The sequence below is a fragment of the Anser brachyrhynchus genome, assembly GCF_964034855.1.
Source record: "Anser brachyrhynchus genome assembly, chromosome: 2".
In the NCBI taxonomy this organism is placed as follows: domain Eukaryota; kingdom Metazoa; phylum Chordata; class Aves; order Anseriformes; family Anatidae; genus Anser; species Anser brachyrhynchus.
The window spans coordinates 116,648,569-116,668,484 of NC_137695.1; the positions used below are offsets into that span (position 1 = coordinate 116,648,569).

Genomic DNA, 19,916 nt, shown 5'->3' on the forward strand with positions numbered 1-19,916 from the left:
TCTGGCATGCTATCTCATGATCTTTCTCCAGATTTACCTCATTTATATCTCTCTTCAACATTTGCCATGCTTGTTTTGTTCCTCTTTTAGCAACAAACTCTCAACAGCTTTACCGTGTGTACTGGGAAAGGTCGGGACCCAAATCGCTTCCATTAGACCAAAACCAACAGCCGCTAGTTGCCTCCTCCAACAGCAGACCAAACCTCATGGTTTGGTGTGAGCCCATTTTAATTTATTTCCATAGTGTAAAATTAAGTTTGAATCATTAACTCTGACATAGTCTTCTTCCCATGGTCATGATAAGCGCTCTCTACACGGAGTCTTTCTGAGTATTTATGTGTAGTCTCCAGATCACATCTCCTTTCTGTCTAGAGCACTGAACAAGGACAATAGTGAACACCACGAAAGTTAGGGGAAGAAAAAAACCTATCAGCATTAAAAGATCAGGCAATGTACCATTATGTTTTACTGATGCCTCTCAGCCCATTTGAGCAGTAGCCTGCTGAAAAATGCCTTCCTACCTCTCAGTGATCACATAGCCATGCAGCTACAGAAACAATACTTGCTACCTTTGAAGATAATCAGCACGCAAGTGTCTGAAACAGAGTCACTACCACGTTGCATCATGGCTGAATCCAATGCAAGCGGCTATGGCAAGAGGCTATGGAAGGACAGCAAAGATGCGAGTCCATTGTCACCTCAGTCTTCTCAGCAAGGTTTCACAGCAGCATGAACATTAAACTGGAAGTGTTTATTCTGGATCACTGGGGAGACTTGGGCTTTCATGCTACAACCCTGGCCATTACCAGGTGATAGCACCGAATCCGTTGTCCTCTCTCTCACTGTATGCATTACCGTACGGGGTGGATATATCAGTAGCAGTTTTTGTTATGGTATTTACTACTGTTACAGAAGCACTTCAAAATAATCTCTTTTTAAAATTTTGCTCTCTTTGGCTCATGTTTCTTTGGAAAATTCTATCTCAACATTGTTACTACAAAATCTCAAATCCTCCTCTCCCATTGCCTCTCTGTCACACGCACACACGCGTGTGGGGATAGCACCTTACATATGGCCACTAACATTTTTTTCGGTTTCAGGACAGAGCTATTCTCCTTATTCAGGAACACTGAGCTGAATGCCTATATTAACAGTTGCCAACTAAACCGGTTTTGTTCCATCTGCTATGACCATTTTCCAGCACTATCTGTCTGATTCACCAACCTCCTTCCCCACGGAGTCCATTGGGAGGTCTGAAAACGACACAACGGAGGCTATGGGTAACCGGGGGAGGCAAAGCTCTGCAGATCTGAACTGGGAAAATGCGGCTGGCAGATAAACGGGACGGATACTGCAGGACTTGAATACAGCTGCTGAGCCTGGAAGGTGCATTTAACAGGACTGTAAACTACTGCAGAACCGTACCCTGGGACGAATTACTGCTCACCCTCAGCATCACCTTTCTGTGGTGCTTGCTCCCATTATGCATTGGCAGTTCAGCAGGCTACAGAACTACCAATACATATTTGAGAAACCTTTTTATTCATTTTTGATATTGATGGCTACAAAACCAGAGAGAAATGCAATGAAGCAAAGCTTTGTATTTTCAGATTGCTATAAAATGCCCCCAAATAATGAACATAATTTAAAATGCAAGATAATTTAAAGCACCATATTTTGACATATAGCTATTTTATAGAGTGATCTGTTTCTTATATTTTATTGTTCATAAGCAATTTATATAAAATCAAATGAACCATAAACTCATACGCCCATCCACTATTCTTCACCACTAACAGAACAAGAGATGGGCTGGGATACACCCTGTTCCTCAGAACTGACTGGCCTATAATTTGTAAGCCCTAAATCCTGTAATCAGATTGAGTAGTACAGCCCTACATGCGTGGAGAGCCTCCCTGTTCTGCTTGCGGCTATCCAGGAGGTACCAGATCCTGCTGGAGGATCTGAAGATTGAACTAAACTGAACAAAATTTGGTTTCTGAATGAAAGTCCATTCCACGTTTGTAGTTGGAAAATATAAAAGAAGACACAGGAAAATTCATACATTAGGCTTGGGATTTCATTAAAGTCTGCGGAGTCATTCCAAATTAAAAACGACATAAAACCTACCTAAGTCTGGCGTTTGAGGTTATATTCTGCTAGTTTGCTAATCGCACGTTCTTTATCAGAGCAGCATCTCACAATCATTTTAGCCCTTCTTCTTTAAAGAAAAGTTCTGCCTAGAACCTGCTGATACAGCCTGGGCCATTATTTTGTAACTTATGTCTAAGTCAAGCTTGATTTTAGGAGCCGTATTGAGGTCTATGGAAGACATAAAGCGGGAGAAAGAGCAGTGGTGAAAATAAATTTGTTTTCCAATTGCCAATCAAAAAATAATTCCAGTTTAAGAACTATGCAGAAAATGCACACACACAAAAAAAAAATCCACCATAAGAATCATGTACACAGTTTGAAAAAATACTATACTGGTAATATTAGCTCCACACCTCCTTATGGGTTGTGAGTACCAACCATCAAAACTCGATAGCAATTGCTGTCAGCCATTTGGCATATTTGTTGGCTTAGCACGTTTATACAGCGTGTCTAGGCTAAGCATCATCTCACGATTCACATAAAGCGCAGCTTGGGCGTAAAGAAAGAAAACGCGTGACGGTAACAGTAGAGATCTGAAAAGTTGCAGAAGGGAGATGTTCACCGAGTTGCACATACAAATAGCGTGCTGTGTGCTGTCCCACTCTGGACCTAAAATGGCTGTTTTGCAGGGGATGTTGTTGCTTGGTGACCAACAGTGCATCTCCTAGGCCACAGAGGGATGTGAACATTCAGAAATTGATTTGTTCCTGTTGCTCTTGAGGAGACCATACCCAAAAATAGATTAAGCCGACACATAATCATCTATGCATTCTCCTTGCTGGTGTGCTTAAACTTGATATTTAAAGCAGGCCTGTGATTTTGAGCTACTTACCAACCAGGCAAGGAAAAAGCAGAACAAAACCTAGCGTGGTACTGTCCGCAGAACAGGAAAGTAGACCAAGCCTCAGCTAGTGTGAGGCTGCAAGATACCCTTGCTTCAATTAAGTCTGTGTTGTACATCTAGCCTGTTCCGGTGCAACCTCCCAGTTGCTATCAGGCTCTCTTCCTTTCATTAGAATCAAGTAGTTAATTAGCCCCAGCCTGTCCTCTCTCCTTCTCTCTTTCCCTTTAACGCAGCAGTAATGATGTCTAATTACCAGCAGCAGTGGATTACAGCACCATCAGGAGCAAATCTCTCTGGCTGACAGCAAAGCTGAGCAGCAAATCTTAAAGCTTCAAGGAGAGAATAATTCCTAACAAAGTATTTGAATATTATTTACTTGTTTTTGACCAGCTTGTGACTTTAGAGTCCAACTTGTAATTTCATCCATCCCGTTATTGCAGAGGGAGATCTCATGTTGCCAGCAGTGATTAATTTTAAATTGAAATTACTTTTACCTCTATGGTGAGATCAAGTGATGCACAGAAGAGGGAGAGGACAAGGGAGGGAATCACAATTTGGGAACCTGTTACAAGTTGTGTCTCTCTCCAGACAAGCTCAACAGTATTTGATAACAGTAAGAAAAAAATAATAATCACAGTACATGGGGATGTCTCTAAATGATCATAAATTAATAAACTCTTAAATAGTTAGTAAGAGTCAAAGAAATGAGGGAACGGGCTTTAAAGGCTTACCAACAGTTGCTGTCCGGTGAAAAGCTAGTGTTTCCCCCAGTAACACCATTTCTGTCCGGGTGAAATCCCAGCCCTGTTTAAGTCAATAGGAGCTTTGCCACTGGGAGAGGGGCTGCGTCCCTGCTCCGTACCATGGGGCGTTTCGGAGCACCTGGCACTGGGCACACACTGCCCCTGCCCTAGCAGCAGCTCACACATGTAATTGCCACACTACAGGTCTATGGAAATACCTCCTCTGCCTTGTGCGGTTGGATAGTAACACTAGCTTCATGTTTTTAGGTGGACATTTGTTTCTCAGAGCTGCCTGCGGTGTAAGAGTGCTGAGTACAGCCTCTTCTCATTTCGGCTGGACAATGAATCTGTGCTGGACAGCAGAAGGAAAGAGGGATTTTTTTCCTAAGTGCAAGACCATTTCCATAAGGGGTTTTATGTCATTGTTCAACTAATGTGCAGATATTCTGAAATTGCTTACGAATATTTCATGCTAACTTTCCTTCCTTGCTTTATTATGATGCCTGCTTAGTTGCTTTAAATATCTAAAGATAGTTATTTCTATACAAATCTGAATACATATATGCATTTATAGGGACATTCACTAGTATTCACAGTTGAGGGTATGATCCTCCAAATGAACAAAGGTAGGACCAGCAAGGCGCTCGACCTCTCACTGAAATCTCTGATGGAAAAATGGAAAAAAAGAAGAAAAAAAAAAAAGAAAAAAAAAGAATATTTGACCTGAAAATAAAATAGAAGAAGGGATGCAAGGAGGTACTCCAAGCTCTCATGGCCAGGCAAAGGTGGGAGAAAATAAACAAGTTGATCATCAGTGAATCTTGTGTCTCAGAGACCCAGAAGAGCCCTTAATTTTTAAATTCCACCTCATAAAAGTAACGATAGCCTTTTTATTTAGCAGGGTAGTCAGTGTAATTTCACTCATAAAAGCAGTGAATTTGCTTACAGTTTTGAACTTGCAGTGAAAAGGATAGTCTTAGGAATAACAGGTCTTGCCTGCTGGCTCTTTGCAATTATTATCCCAGTAAGCAGAGGAGATATTAAAAAATTCCAACCTAAATGGAGACTTTTGTTTTGGACAACTTTTATGTGACTTCCGTTTGCTGCCAAATTGCACGGAAAAATAAATTTGGTCTACAGTACCTGCTGGGGTGCGAGATTAACCATCAGTCACCTAACTGTCCGACAGACATCCGCCAAATCGCCCGGCTCTATAGGCACACCTAGAACGCCTTGGTGAATAAAAGCCACGGAGGGGGGACAAGCTCCCTCCAGCGCTTCCCCTTCGCTCTCGGTCTTCATATCCATAACCTCCTCCAAAGGGATCCCCCCCACCTCAGCCTGCCCGTGGCCAGGAGGCCACGCTGGCGATGGGGCCCATCTCGCCAGGCCTTGGGAATGCCCAGCTCGGTGCCCTGGGCGAAGCAGGCAGCGGCAGATTTCCCCAGCAGCCTACGTCACGGCCAGGCCCAGAACGCTTTCGCGAGCAGCCCCCTTTGCTGCGCCACCCACCAGCCTCCCCAGCGGGTCAGGATAAGCTGCCACTGCAAATAAAAAAGAGAACGGTGCTCACCCGAGCCCAGTGCCCAAGCCGGAATATTTTTAATTGCCGGGTTTCCTTCCTCAGCTGCCCCCCCCCCCCGCCGCCACCCCAGACGCAGACAAAAGAAGCTTAGCTTGCGTGACCCGGAGCACAAGAAGTAAGAATAACGAGTTCAATAGGCAAAACCTACTTGGAGCCACCAGTTCCCATCTTCTCACATAGGAAAATCTGTAGCCTCTGCCACCGCCGAGCATAATAACCCTGCCGCCGCCAGACCCGCGCCGGGCTCCGCGGCTCCGGAGCCTGCCGGGGGATGCCACGCTACCGTACGGCATCAGCGGAGTTTGGGCTTTATGGCTGCGAGACTCGCGCAATCCCAGGAAGAGTAACAAAACAGAGCGAGCGGTCATGTGCGAGCCCATCTCCCTTTGTTGAGCATCCTCTCCCCGCCGCCGCCGCCGCCAGCATCCGAGCCGCGCTCCGGAGCCGGCGAGGCGCGTTCCCCCTGCTCGCCGCCTCGAGGGCTGCGGTCTAACAATAAATAAATTATATATATATATATATATAAAGGGGGAAAAAAAATAAAAAAGCAGGCGAAAGCCCCGCTCTCCCGGGGAAACCCCCCCGGAGCAGGCAGAGGGGCTTTGTGCCAGCTGCCTGCCCCGCACAATGGCCGGGGCCGGCGGCGGGACAAAAGCAGGGGCCGGGCCCGCAGCCCCGACCCGCACGGCCACCGGGGGCACCGGGGGCACCGGGGACACCGGGCACCGGGCACCGGGCACCGGGCACCGGGCACCGGGGACGCCGGGCACCGGCGGCGAGGCGGCGGGGTGTGTTTGGTGCGCGCTCGCTTTAAATCAAAGGACCACAAAGAGCTCGGCGGTGTCTAATGTGACAGGCAAACGCAACATGGTGATGATGACTTGGGGGAAGAGGGAGGAAGGAGCCAACTGTGGCTGCGGCTCCCCCTTTGCCTCTCGCTCCCGGAGCGGGCTGCAGCGGCCGACATAGAACAAGGAAGACAATTCTCTACTAACCGTGGTTTTGACTGGCACGTACAGCACTTGCTTCCCTCCTCCAGCACCACCACTGACCTCGTCCGAGTTGCCGAGCTGGAAGCCTTTAGATTTGACCCAGAATTTGAATTTGGCGTTATCCGTCGAGCTCGACTCGGAGCCGTTCAGGAGCTGGACGATCCGCTCGTATTTTTTACGGGTCACCGTCTTGGTTTTCCCCGAGTCCCCGTAAGTCCTGAGGCACCAGTCCTGAAACTGCCGGTACATGTCCCGCTCGCCGCTCTCCATCGTCTCCCGGTGCCCGCGCGCGCCCCCGCGCACCCCCGCGGACACGCGCGCCCCCCGCGGGCCGGGCCCGGCCGCGCTCGGCACCTGTGTGCGCCCCGCAGCGCGCAGCCCCCGCCGGGGGAGGGACGGCACCGAGGTCCCGGCGCAGGCAGGCAGAGCCCGGCTGCTTGTTTTTTGTGTCTGTGTGTGTGTGTGTGTGTGTGGCGTGGGGCTGCTCCGGGCGGGGGGGGGCCGGGGGGGGCCGGGAGGGGGGTGGGGGGCAGCGGTCTGCTCGGTGGAGTGGCGAGGTTCTCCTCTTTTTTTGTGTTTTTTTTTTTTTTTTTGGATTTTATTATTATTATTATTATTATTGGACTGGAGCGGGGCTGGCTGGTGGAGGCTCCTCTTCTCCTTCCTCCCCCGGTACGTGCTCAGTCCCTTCAATAATCGCGCGAGGCAGGACTATCCCGCTGGCTCCGGCAGCCTCTCCTCGCCCGGAGAGGGTTCGGGCGGATAAATAATTAAAATCCCATCCCTCGGCTCAGCGAAGAGAAAAGGAAATATTGACTCGGGTCCTTCTTCTTCTCCACGCATCAGCTGCGCCCGGATTCACCCTGGATAGCGCAGGTGAATGGGAAAAAAAATAAAATATAGATATATATATAAAAAAAAAAAAAAAGCGAGAAGAAAAAAAATCCCACCCTCCTCCTCCAGCCCGGCAGCCTTCTCGAAGGCTTTCTGTCTCTGTCCTGGCGGGCTGTGCCTCTCCCTAAAGCAGCCCCGCCGCGCAGGATGGAGGCAGCACTGAAGGGCAAGCTGCTCTCCTCGCTCCCCCTTTATTCCAGGGCTGGGCGGTTTTGCCTTACATCTCCCTGCTCCGGGCATGAAGGTGCTGGAAAGAAAGAAAGTTCTTACCTGCTATTTTCTAAGCCTAATACATCCGATCCGCGTTTTAAATATTTCTATTTTTAATTTTTTTTTAATTATTTTTTTTTGTAAGGGTCTGTGAGCATCTCACTTCCTCCCGTTCAGTCCCATTGAATTTTCGATGCCTTTTTAGGAATTTTCCTCAATTTATTTACTCTGCCATCCCGGCAGATGGAGGAGGAAGAAAAAAAAAAAAAAAAAGGAAAAACAAACAGCCAGATATCTAGGAGATAGGCTCTCGGGTGTCGGACCGGAGGAGAGCGAGCTCAGTCCCAGGAGGATGCTGAAGGCAAGGAGGCGGCTCTCGGGTGCTGTGCCAGGGCAGTGATGGTGCTCCCATGCAGGACTCCTCGGCTGCGGGGGATCCTCTGCTCTCCGTGCTGCGAGGCATCCAAGTAAGTTTGCGTGCGGATGCAGAGCAGACCCCCCTTTTTATTATTATTATTTAAAGAGGGAGGGGGGGGAGGACGAAGAAAAAAAAAAAAATCTCGTTTTTTTTTTTTTTTTCTCCCCTTTTTGCCACAGTTTCAGCTCACGCCGGGCAGGACATCCCCTGCGCTTCCTCGCCGCGTCGCCTCTCCGCGGCCGCGCCCGCCCGAGCCTCCTGCATCCAGGGCCGGGCCGGGCCGGGCCGGGCTGATCCGGGCTGCTCCGAGCCGGGCTGCTCCGAGCCGGGCTGATCCCAGCCGGGCTGCTCCCAGCCGGGCTGCTCCGAGCCGGGCTGCTCCGAGCCGGGCCGGTGCCTCCTCGCCGCTCCGCTCCGCGCCGTGCTCCGCGGCGGCGCCGCACCGGGCCGTGCCCCGCGGGGCTCCGCGCCCCCCCCGCGCCCCCCCCCCGCGCCCCCCCCGCGCCCTGATTGGCCGCCGGGACAAAAGTTTCGGTGGCGACGGCGGCGGCGGGCGGCGGGCGGCGCTGTCCCGGGCCGGGACGGAGACGGGAGACCCCCCCCCGGCCGGCGGAGGGGGGTGGGGGGAGGATGGGGAAGGGGGGGGTGGAAGGAGGGGGGAGCGTTTCCATGGCGATGCCGTGTCCCGGCCCCCCCACCCCCCTCACCGCACCGCCACCCCCTTTCTCCGCGCGCACCCGGCTCAGCTGACACATCATTAGGCAAGGAGCTAATTAGCGCTTATTGGAGCACGGCGCCGCGGCGGGGGGCTCGAGGCTTCCGCGACCCCGGCGGGAGACACCCCCCCCCCCATACACGCACCCCCCACCCAGTACCCCCCCTCCCCACCGCCGCCGGGCGCGGGGGACGAGGAGGAGGAGGAGGAGGAAGAAGAGGAGGAGGAGGAGGAGGAGGAGGAGGAGGAGGAGGCACCGCGCTCTTTGCGTCCGGGCATCCCCGCGGGGGCGTCCCCGGGTCCCCCCCTCCCGGGTCCCCCCACCCGGTCCCCGCCCGCAGCGCCCCCCGCTCGCCCCGGCGGCTCCCGTGCAGGTGCACGGCGGTGTCCCCCCCCCAGCCCGTCCCCCCCCCGCCCAGCCCCCGGGACCGGCCCCCCCGGGGGGAGCCGAGGCTTTGTATGGCCGGGAAATGAGCGCGGCGGCCCCGATCCGGCGCTGGAGGAGCGGGGGGCGCTCACAAAGGATGCGGTGTGCGGGGGGAGGTGGGGGGGGGGAGGGGACCCCCCACCCCCGGCCACCCGCCCAGGAGGTTCTGTGGGGTGGGGGGGTTACTTCAGGGTGCTGTTGTATTTGGGAAGGGGTCGCGGCACTGTTAGGGTGCGCTGCTGAAAGGGTCTGGCGTGCAATGGTGCTCATCCCAGCCACCGGGGGGGCTCCCGGCAACTTCCATTCTGGCAGACCCGGAATCCAAATCCGATCCCCCCACAAACGGGGGGGGGGAAGGAGGGAGACACACACCCCAAGTGGTGATACACACGGTTATAGCATGCATGGGCTGCGGGAAACAGGCAGGAGCACCCTGGCACATCAGAAAATAATTCCATATCCAGGAGTGCTGCTCTGGATCACGTGAAGAGCCTCATCCCCTTCCCAGCAGACACAAATTCCTGAATTCAGTCGGGCTTGGATCATGCCTTAATAAAACCAGGAACCCTCGTTATTTTTTTGAAACTGGTAAATGACGGGAGTGGGAACAAGTAAAAGCAGATGGAAACCAACTGTGGAGTGGATCAGGGACAGAGAGTAGAAGCTAGCATAATACTCAGCTCGTCTGAATTTATTTCTTTGTTTTACAATTTGGGGGTTTGATTCACGGTGAAAGGTGCGGATGTTTTATGAGTGGTTCCATCAATTAGCTGGGCAGAAGTCCCAGGAGCATCCTGGAACTCCACCATCCCAGGCAGTACACCAGCACAGGACTCAAAAGTGATGCCTTTCATAAAAAAAATGGTGATCTGAATGAAGTCAAGTGTGTGGTATATGACTTCACTTTCATCCAAAAGTTCTTTGTAGAATATATTTACATAGCATCCATAACCTTCTGCAGAAGGCCCACTGCGTCCTGGGCTGCACAGAGTGGCCAGCAGGGCAAGGGAGGTGATTGTGCCCCTCTGCTCTGCCCTTGTGAGGCCCCACCTGGAGTGCTGCATCCAGGTCTGGGGCCCCCAGTGCAAGAAGGATGTGGGGCTGTTGGAGTGGGTCCAGAGGTGGGCCGTGAAGATGATCAGGGGGCTGGAGCACCTCTCCTATGGAGAAAGGCTGAGAGAATGGGGGTCATTCAGCCTGGAGGAAAGAAGGCTCCACAGAGACCTTATAGCAGCCTTCCAGTACTAAAAAGTGGCTTATAAAAAAGATGGAGAACAACTTTTTAGATGGGGAGATAGTGATAGGACAAGGGGGAATGGCTATAAACTAAAAGAGGGGAGACACAGATTAGATATGAGGAAGAAATTCTTCACTCAGAGGGTGGTGAGGCACTGGCACAGGCTGCCCAAAGAAGCTGTGGATGCCCCATCCCTGGAGGTGCTCAAGGCCACCTGGGGCTTTGGGCAACCTGGTCTGGTGGGAGGGATCCCTGCCCAGGGCAGGGGGTTGGAACTGGGGGATCTTTAAGGTCCCTTCCAACCCAAACCATTCTGTGGTTCTATGAACCTATAGGCATTATGTAGGACCCTAAATATACAGTAATTTCAGCAGAATTTATTTGGTGAGTTTATAATACAGAATCTTTTATGTCTGATTTTTAAATCATCCAAGAATCTGAAATCAAAAATAGAAGTTTAAACAAGGGAAAATGACATGGGGTTAGGTTCACTTTTTTTTTTTTTTTTTTGGTATCAGAACTGACAGGGTTTAATAATACAGATGGGACTCTGCTGGCAATGAAAGGAGCTGACATAGATTCTCCTTCTGTCAAGACTTCTAGCGACACCCCGTTATTAATCAGCTGAACTTCAGGGAATCCCCTGAGCATCCTTGGGGAATGGGGCTGCGTTGGTCCTTCGAAGCCATGGACTGAGGCTCTTTTGCCATGTTCTGCAGAACTCGCTTCCCTTTGTCAGGAAAGGAAAGCTTCTGTCCTCTGGTTTGGAGACAGCCTGCGCACAGCAAATCAGTGCACTGCTGTATTGTTTGCTCTGCCGGCAGCCTGAAACAATGCAACACCAACAGATGTGTGAACTTTTCCATTCATTGTAATGAAGTGTTAGTTGCAAAACAGAGTTTTGGTGATTTAAATTGCCTCGTATGCATCAGACTGTGAAAGAGGTTTAAAATAAATCATGAATAAGTTATAAATATTGTATTTTTGGAATTATCAGCTCTAACAAGTCCACTGGCAATAGAAAGTGAAGACTTAGGCAGAATGAGGCCTGATGTCTCTCATTAAAGTTACCAGTGTTTCAAGATGAAATTACAGTGTTATGGTGACGTAGCTCTGATTCCACAGAAAAGGCTGAGAAGATACTTTCAAATTTTTAAAACTTGCTAAAAAAAAAAAAAAAAGAAAGAAAAAGAAAGAAAAAGAAAAAAGAGAGAGAGAGAGAAGGCTTTTGGCTGAAAATTATCATCCACGTTCTGCCAAGGAAGAGTGTTTTGAAACCTTTCACCGTAATATCCCAGCAGGTTGTGCATGATGTGGAGTTACTGGATGGTTAAGTGTAGTCTTTGAGAGTAAGAATTTTCTCTCTTTTGTGTTTTTTCTTTCTAATTCATGGACATAGAAAAATTATTTTAACACATCTAGCTTGCCATGTGCATGAGTTCCAGTGGAAAGCCTGCTTTCTGTGCAGGCTGCGCGTCTTCCTTGTAGAACTGTGAGACGATATTTTTAGGAATAAAGAAACTGCAACTCCAAACGATTTACCTTTAACTGCATGTCTGCTAGTGCCTTTCCTCTCTGGAGGGAATTTCTGTGGAGGTCTATTGTTGCGTCTCTTACAGCCCGGTGATCGCAGTAACAATGAGCGCTGGCAGCCCTAGCTTCTGTGGAGGCAGAAGTCATTGTTCAAGCACCGCCTGGGTTTGCCTCTGCTGTCTTGCTTTGCTCTCAGGTATATGGCAGCAACCCCTACAGTTAGGCAATCCAGCACGGCGGTATATCGGGGGAGGCAGGACCCCGCTGCTGTTAGTGTCCACGAGGAGGAATTGCCACCATTCCACCTGCTGGCATCACTGGCGTTCGTAATAAATGTAGGTGATCCACATCATTGGCTGCTGAGAAGATCAGAAACTAGACGGGTGGATTCTTGGTAGTATTAATGTACGAAAACTGCAAGCAAATGAATGCCTCCGGGTGTTTGATCTATCAATCAGGGGACCCTACGGTGAAGCCAAGCCTAAACTATTAAAGCCTTATTGTTGAATGTAAATGTTTCCTAACCATTTTGTATTGTTTCCAAATCCAATACTTGTCTCTATTTTTTCAATAGGTTTTGTTCAGTTATTCCCAAGTTTGGAAGATAAAGAGTAGGTAGACCAAGGCAATGACTCAGAGATGGATTAGAAGAACAAACTCGATTGCTAAGTCTTTGGGGGAAGAAGACTGTATGTTCCTGGGCTTGTATAGAAACCAGGAGACCGGTGCCATAATTCTGGTAAGGATTTTTTCATATAGAGTGATGTTGATGATGCTGATGAGAATAATATTGAGATATATTCAGTATTTGCCTTTTAACAATCTCATTTGGAGACTATGGAATCTCTTATGGAAAATACACAAACTCCCTTTCCCTTACTGCAGTTAGAAAAATTCATACTCGACTTCATTCTACAAAGCTACTTTGCTTTAAATAGCAGTTCTGCAAAACATAACTTCACATATACCTTTTACTCTATGCTTTATTACTAAGAATATTTGCATGAAAACAGGGTCTTTGTTTAAAACTTACTGCTTCTTATTCATCACAGCTCTTTGGGTTGGAAGCAATTACAGTACTCTCTACAGAAGGCTCCAATCCCTTCAGAGGAGGAAAATACAGGCAGGAATAGACAAACTTTTAAGAACCTAAGCCTTTGTTTTCATGCAAATGTCCTCATTTCCTTAGTAATAAAGGATAAAGGGAGGAAAAGGGAGTAAATATGTGACACGCTATAAAAAAAAAAAAGAGTTTCAAATGTGTTGAGTTTTCTATGTGGGCATCAAATGTTCTTTAACGTTATAATGATGCCTTACGTTCAACTTTGCTTGCTTTTATGCTAAAGGAGAAGGTGTGCTCAGAGAATTAAGAGTGGTTTTTTTGTTTGTTTTTGTTTTTGTGTAGGGTTTTTTATTCTTTCCATGGGTGATGTATCTTTCTCAGCAAGAGCAATATTGATATAAACCAGCTACTGGAGTATCACCTAGTGTGATGTCTAAAACAAGCCGGGACTAACAATGCAGTGCTGAAAATGCTAGCAGCCTCTCTCTATTAGCATTCTCGACTTTCTTACTGTGGAAGAAGATGTGATCACTGGAAATTTTGCCAAAAAGTTTCAGATACAGTTACACAGAGACTGTTTCAGGCACTACTAGGCAAAGCCAACCATAGGGTGGAGCGTGATTAACCGGCTGGCACTCTGCACCTTACAGCAGGAGGAAACTGTGGAGGAAGGAGAAAGAAGAAGAGAATTACTCAATCTGAAATATCTGGCAGAACACAACATTAATCCCTCCCCAGGGTAAAATATCATCCAAATTTCACTTTTGCATCTGATGTGGAAGAGAGTGTGAGCAGCATGGGGTCCTCCTGCCGCTTCATGACATTGAAGGGTTTGCTAGCTAAAGACCAAAGCAGAGAAACGAGCATCACTTCTCATTGCAAATATGGCTTCCTTCACTAGTCTGTGGTTTTCAGGTCCTTAATCTAATCGGTCTTTCTTCACAGCTGAAATCTGCTCAAAGTTGTCCCAGATTTGTGCCGCTGAAGCCTTAATATAACGTGCCCATGTTTTTAAACTAAAACACCATGGACAGAGTCACAGAATGGTCCTAAAAAAGTACCCTTTCAGAAACTGTCAGTTCTGCTAGATTTTGACTCAGTAATGTGTATGTGCTGTTTTAATGTCCTGAATAAAGCTATCATCAACACACTGAATCAATGCTGTTAACACCAACTTTGAGCAACAGAAGAGTATAAATAGTGTGTGCCCTCATGTGACTTTCCCCTACTCACCAAATGAAGCTCATCTCTTGCACACTTGTTATGCTGGTCTCCTTGCTCCTGTTAAAATACTGAATAAATTTTACTCAATATAACCCCCATTCCAAACAATAACAACAAAAGATCATTAATTAAAAAGAAAAAAAAAAAAGAAAAAAAAAGAAACACAAACAATGCAATTGATTAAATAAAAAAGTATTCTCAGAATATCTGGGGGTTTATATATTCAAGTGGGGTGCAAATCTCAATTTACCAAAAATAAAAGTGGTTCAGATGCAAGAAGAAATTTTTGTTTGCTTTGGAGGGTTCTCTTGGTTGTTTGCTTGTTGGTTGGCCTGCTATTTGTGTGTACTCTGACAGGGTTATCCTGACAAAAGCAGGTGTTACAGATGCCATTGCACCAACGAACTATGATTCTGATTGCAGTTACTCAGGGAAGAGAACAGCCTGGAATAAACTATTGCAGCAAAAGCACAGTTTTTCTGGTTGTAAACGTCATCAGAACTGAAGGTATAGATACAACTAGCACCCCTGAATTGCTATATGACTGTAACTGTTAGCAAAGTTCAGATACTTACATTGTCTCCTAATGCAACATCCTCCAACTGCTCAGTAGTTGCACTGCTGGCCTTATTATTTCGCTATGGCCTGAGGCACAGCCTGCAAGGCATACATGGCCAAAACTTCCCAGGTGGCATCAGCTGTAGAGCAGGGGGCTGTAATAAAGGTTACCACATCCTGCTGCTGCTCCTTGTGCCATTTCAGAGGACCTCTGACCAAGGTAGGTCCCTGTCACCTGTAGGGGAGCAGGACACTGCCACAAATCAAAGGCAGTGGAGAATTTTGATTCATTATTTGGGGAAGATGCCAGGATCGGGCGTGGGAGGTAATCATTGTTATATCCTGCAGATCTCCCAGTTTAGGAATACAGTTCTGGAGAAGACCTCCTCTCAGGTCCCATCTAGTATAAGTAGTCAAGGAGGGGCTGCAAAACTCCTACTTCACATTTTCCCATCACTACAGGACTCTCCCAACACCTTACGTCACTCTGGAAACCTGCAGAAAGAGACTGAAATCTGCAATAGTTTGCAACAACAGGGAAATTGTCGCGGCTCTCTGATTTCTAACCAGCTGTGCCCCTCACTAAGCAGTGCAGCAAGGAGGCACTAACTGGGAAAGACGACAGCACTCAGGAATTAAACGACGTATGAGCTGAGGACTGTCCCTCTGTGCTCTGTCTCTGGAGTTCTGCCAGAATCACCGCATTTATCTATACCAAGACCTTGAGGGATATTTGTTATAAGAAGCAGGTTTATTTAGACCCCGGAATGACAGTATGTTTCCTCAATCCCATACTCAGAGCACATAGAGCAAAGGCCAAAATCAAAGTCATCTGGCAGTGAAGCTTTAGATATGATAGAACCAGGCATCACCATGACCACTCTGCCTGTGCACCTCTTTGATACAGCCCCTCACTGTGAGCTAGTATATGGAAAGAGAAATAAGAGAGAGAAAGAGCAGCAAAAATGCCCATGTTGTTTCAGGAAAGACTTCTCTTTTAAGAGCAGTGAGATTTCTCCACTTGCTATCCACTACCATTTATTGACCCCACTCTAAAATATAAGAAACGCAAAACCAGTTTTTCCAAAATGATCCCGATGTCTTATCTTTCAGATGCTAACCCAAGGCAAGTCTCCAAAGTACTTCTGAGGCTTGACCATTGTTGCTAAAGACTGAGCGATTCACCTGAACCAGCATGTTCTCTTGTATCACTTTGATTTCTCTCTCCCCAAAGGAAAGACCATCTGAAAAATAAATAAATAAATAAATAAATAAGTAGCTCATTGGACAGCGCTTCAAGGCCCTGCAACTGAAAAACTGCCTAACGAAAAACCTCAATAATGGCAGCAGTATGCCTGAAATTTGAAGGATCGCATGAGTATTTGTATTTATCACCACTAACCTATAGAGAACAATGCTGCCTTAGCAAAGTCCACACTCTGTTTAACACATACTGAACTTTGCATTGTTAAGCTCTATATATTTCATGTTTTTCCTATTGAACTTTGCATAATGGTTTTTATGGAAGAAAGTAAAATCGGAGCTCTTTGTACTTCACACAGCCATCTTTTAAACTGGAGGTGTACTTTGTTTTCTGAAATTGATATCCCCTTTCAAACAAATATGCAATAAAAAATGTGTTCATGTGTGAAAAAGCCATATGCAGTGTTGAAATTCTGGCCAACTTGTTATACAGATACTACATGCTGGAGAAATGATGACTCAGTGGGGGAATTTTACTCATCGTTTTATGCGCTAAACTCCAGAAGCAAAATCTTGCCTTCGCTGCTCTTGGTCATGCCAGAGACCAGGGAGAGGTAGAGACATGCATGGGCATACATGGGAGAGCTTAGAAAGCCATTCTAATGGTTTTACTGGGTTGTTTTTAATTTGATGTTGTTGTTGGGGGGGGGGGGGGGAACACATTAAAATTACATTTACTTTTTCTGTAAGATCATGTACTGTTATGGTGTTCCCAGTCTCAGATGGGAAGGAAAATACCATTTTGGCCTTTGCCTCCAAACTTGCAAGAAGCCCAGATCTGTGACAACTCACTCTGTCATTGTACATAACACAGGCAGAAAGAAACCTGCTGACAAATTACTGACTTTCTATTTTTCGTATTCATTTTGTTAACCAATCAACAAGATGTAACAGATAAAGTACACACACAGTAGAGTCAAAATTTGTCCATCATACAGTTAGCTCATGCAGGCTGACCCAATTGTTCACCTTGCTCTTTTCTATCATCTTTATATATTTATCTTGATAGCACATCGCTTGCTACAGGCCTCTGAGAATGAATGAAAATACAATTGCACCAGTGGATGCAATATCCACCGAAAACAAGGAGCTGGTTCACAGACATACCGCAGGAAATAATCATGGTGTGCTGAAGACAAATTGTATCACTTCTTTTCTGCTCTCAAAACCATCCCAAAGCAAAGATCCAACACCAAATGTTCCCTCCTCAGGCCACTTTAAAAGGTGAGCTTGAAATACATCCTAAAGGATAACCACAGGGAAAAGGCCTTTCCAGATATCTCTCTGTCTTTATTTCTCTGACATTGCTGGTTGTCCTGGCTATGGTAGGTACCATTCCCCAAAAAAACGGAAGGGGACACAACCAAGGAAACTACCTGGGGCTTTGTAGAAAAATCCAGATACCTTAATTCTGGCCAGAAAAACAAGCAATGATCGCAAGATCTTGGAGCACACATAAAATAAAATCTGTTTATTAAAGGGCTTGTTGCATTTTCTTCTCCCTCTCCTAGGCACAATTTAGAGAGAAATGGAGTAGGCACAATTCTAGAGAAGTAGCTGACGTGTTCTTCAAATAAATCCAGTTCTCTGTTGCACACCGCTCCTGCCAGATCCACCCCCTTTCAGACTGAACACAGCTACGCTCAGGATCTCCAGGCTCATTTCAGGGCTTGGTATATATATTTATGGTATTGGGATTTTGTCTGTACATATAAAGGCTCTCTAAATATATAGAAATATTTAAAAAGTAACAATAAATAATCTGCTAAACCTCAATGCAAGGATGTGTCAGTGCCCCATACCTGCTGAAGCATACCTCTAGGTAAAGCCGTGTTGCCCCTGTACTTGCAGGGGAGCAGCTCTGACTGAAGCAGTGCTCAGTTCTGGTGTCCTCCATCAGGGACTGGTGGGGGACAGAGAGGGGTTCACAGGTGGGCTACAAGAGGGGAAGGGAGATATCTCAGTGGGAGACTTCAGTAGATCGATCTATTCAGCTTAACACAGACAAGGTTAAGGGGAGAGTCGGTTATAGCTTATAAATTTCCACTCTCCCTGTAGTCATGGAGTAGAGGACCAGGGATTTGATAATATATGTCATTTCAGTCAAGTGGAAAACTGTCTGACAAGAACCAGTGAAATCTGAAACTAGACATTTTAACATGGAAGGTAATTAATTATTAGAACAATTTACCGAGGACTGTAATAGATTCCCCATGCCTAGACATTTGAAGTTGAAGTTAATTGATTTTCTCAGAGAAATTCTCCAGTTCATACAGGAGTTAATTCAAGAATGTCCTGTACCCTGTGTAATACAGAAGACTAAAAATAAAAATAAAAATAATAAAAATAAAAATAAAAATAAAATAAAAATAAAAAATAAAAAATAAAAATAAAAATAAAAATAAAAATAAAAATAAAAATAAAAATAAAAATAAAAATAAAAATAAAAATAAAAATAAAAATAAAAAAGTAAATGATCACAAATAGTCTTTCCAGCTTTGTGATCTATGAATTTGCACCAAGTATCTAATGCATAGCTGCCTATGTCTTATATTCTCCTAGTAAACTAGTAAGTATGATTCAAACATTTTGTCTTTATTAATATTTGCTTGGGAAACATACAGTGAAGGACTGTAATGTAAACTACATGCTTACTGTCTATGTAGGATATTTTGTCTGACATATGGATTCAAAAATTTTAAGGCACCATCTAGCCTGTATACCTCTGGCACAGAGCACAACATTTCTCTCCACAGTTCGTTCGCTACACGAGGAGCTGATGCCCAGTTGATCCCTTCCAACAGGTATGTGGCTACAGTCCACCATGGGCAAACGGGAGAAAGCTGGATGCCCCACTCCACACCCATCTCAGTTGAATTTGACCCCAATTTTTATGTTTGTTTGTTTTTAAATGAGGTTTTGCCACTGCTGCCAACCACCTTGACTTGGATTTCAGTGAATTCCACTGGATGAGCCAAAACGATGCAGTATTTGCAATAATGAATATACCCATGAGTTCAATTAATAACTCACTATGGATTTTGTTATGCAAAACTAAATGTTAAATAAGATGCCAGTAGACCCGTCTGACCAGGACTTCTCTATTCCTGATCAACTTTCACTTAGGTGCGTGAAATAAGAAGCAAGGTCTTCCCAGCCACTGCGCCGAACCAGACTGCCCAAACCCAGCAGTGTGTTTGTCTTGGAGCAATGCAGTGCTCAATACAAATGTCACTTGACCTAGAAAATGACTGCTCACAAGGAAAAGGAGAAGCTTTTCAATATTTTGATGGTAAGTCATGGAGACCAACTTGACAGAGAACTGTAAATAAACATTGCTTAAAAGCATAGCTCGGGGCAGTTATGCACAGCTCATATGAAGCCATTACAACACACATAGCAATATAAAAGCGTCAAGGTAGGGGAGGGAGTGTCTTTTATTACGGCTGGAAAAAAATGAATACAATTGTTCTAATCAAAGAGGTTAATTACTTTTTCCTGCAAACTTTGTCTCTCATGTCTTTGAACTACTGTGGCTACAATGCTGCTGGTCTTTCTGCATACACAGTGTTGTTGACAGAACTGATTTTACAGACAGCACAATGTACTTGAGCTGAAAAATAAAACAAAAGTAATGATTGTACACAGTTAAACATGCACTTTAAGGCAAAGGTGAGAAAACCAATTGATCTTCTCCCTGTTTGTTCAATGGATTTTGTTGTGTTTTTTTGTTTGTTTTGTTTTTCTAACAAAGTGAAATGACATATTTGCTTTATAAAAATAATGCCCTCTCCCTCCACATTAGGTCCAGAAGTTCAAATGTTGTAGAAGTAAAAAAAATAAAAATAAAAAAAAAATAAAGACTTAAAGAATCCACACGCTGAACTATTCATGTCAGTTTCTCATTTCATAGAAGACATCCTTTTATGACTTTTTATCCATGATCAAGTGATTTTTATCCATGATCAGGTCATTATGAGTTGATCTTTCTTCAGAAAGAGATGGCACATGATTATATGTAGAGAGAGATTCTATCTCATTCTGAAGAAAGATCAA

General features: G+C 46.0%; 1 protein-coding gene and 1 long non-coding RNA gene across 9 annotated transcripts in view; one reads left to right on the forward strand and one right to left on the reverse strand.

Moving 5' to 3' along the window:
* NOL4 (nucleolar protein 4) overlaps nt 1-6,761 on the reverse strand; it is a 194,281-nt gene extending 187,520 nt beyond the window's left edge. For 2 of the 8 annotated variants that reach the window (XM_080578436.1, XM_080578439.1), the window contains exon 1: nt 6,322-6,650. In XM_080578436.1, the coding sequence (XP_080434562.1) occupies nt 6,322-6,588 (267 nt within the window). In that variant the 5' untranslated portion in view covers nt 6,589-6,650. The other 6 variants (XM_080578437.1, XM_080578432.1, XM_080578440.1 and 3 more) reach the window with 5 other exon arrangements.
* A 462-nt stretch (nt 6,762-7,223) lies between these two features.
* LOC308188914 lies at nt 7,224-14,201 on the forward strand. The gene is made up of 3 exons (XR_013945869.1): nt 7,224-7,889; nt 12,327-12,491; nt 13,158-14,201. It is a non-coding gene; the product is annotated as an uncharacterized lncRNA (long non-coding RNA).
* The last annotated feature ends 5,715 nt before the right edge of the window (nt 14,202-19,916 follow it).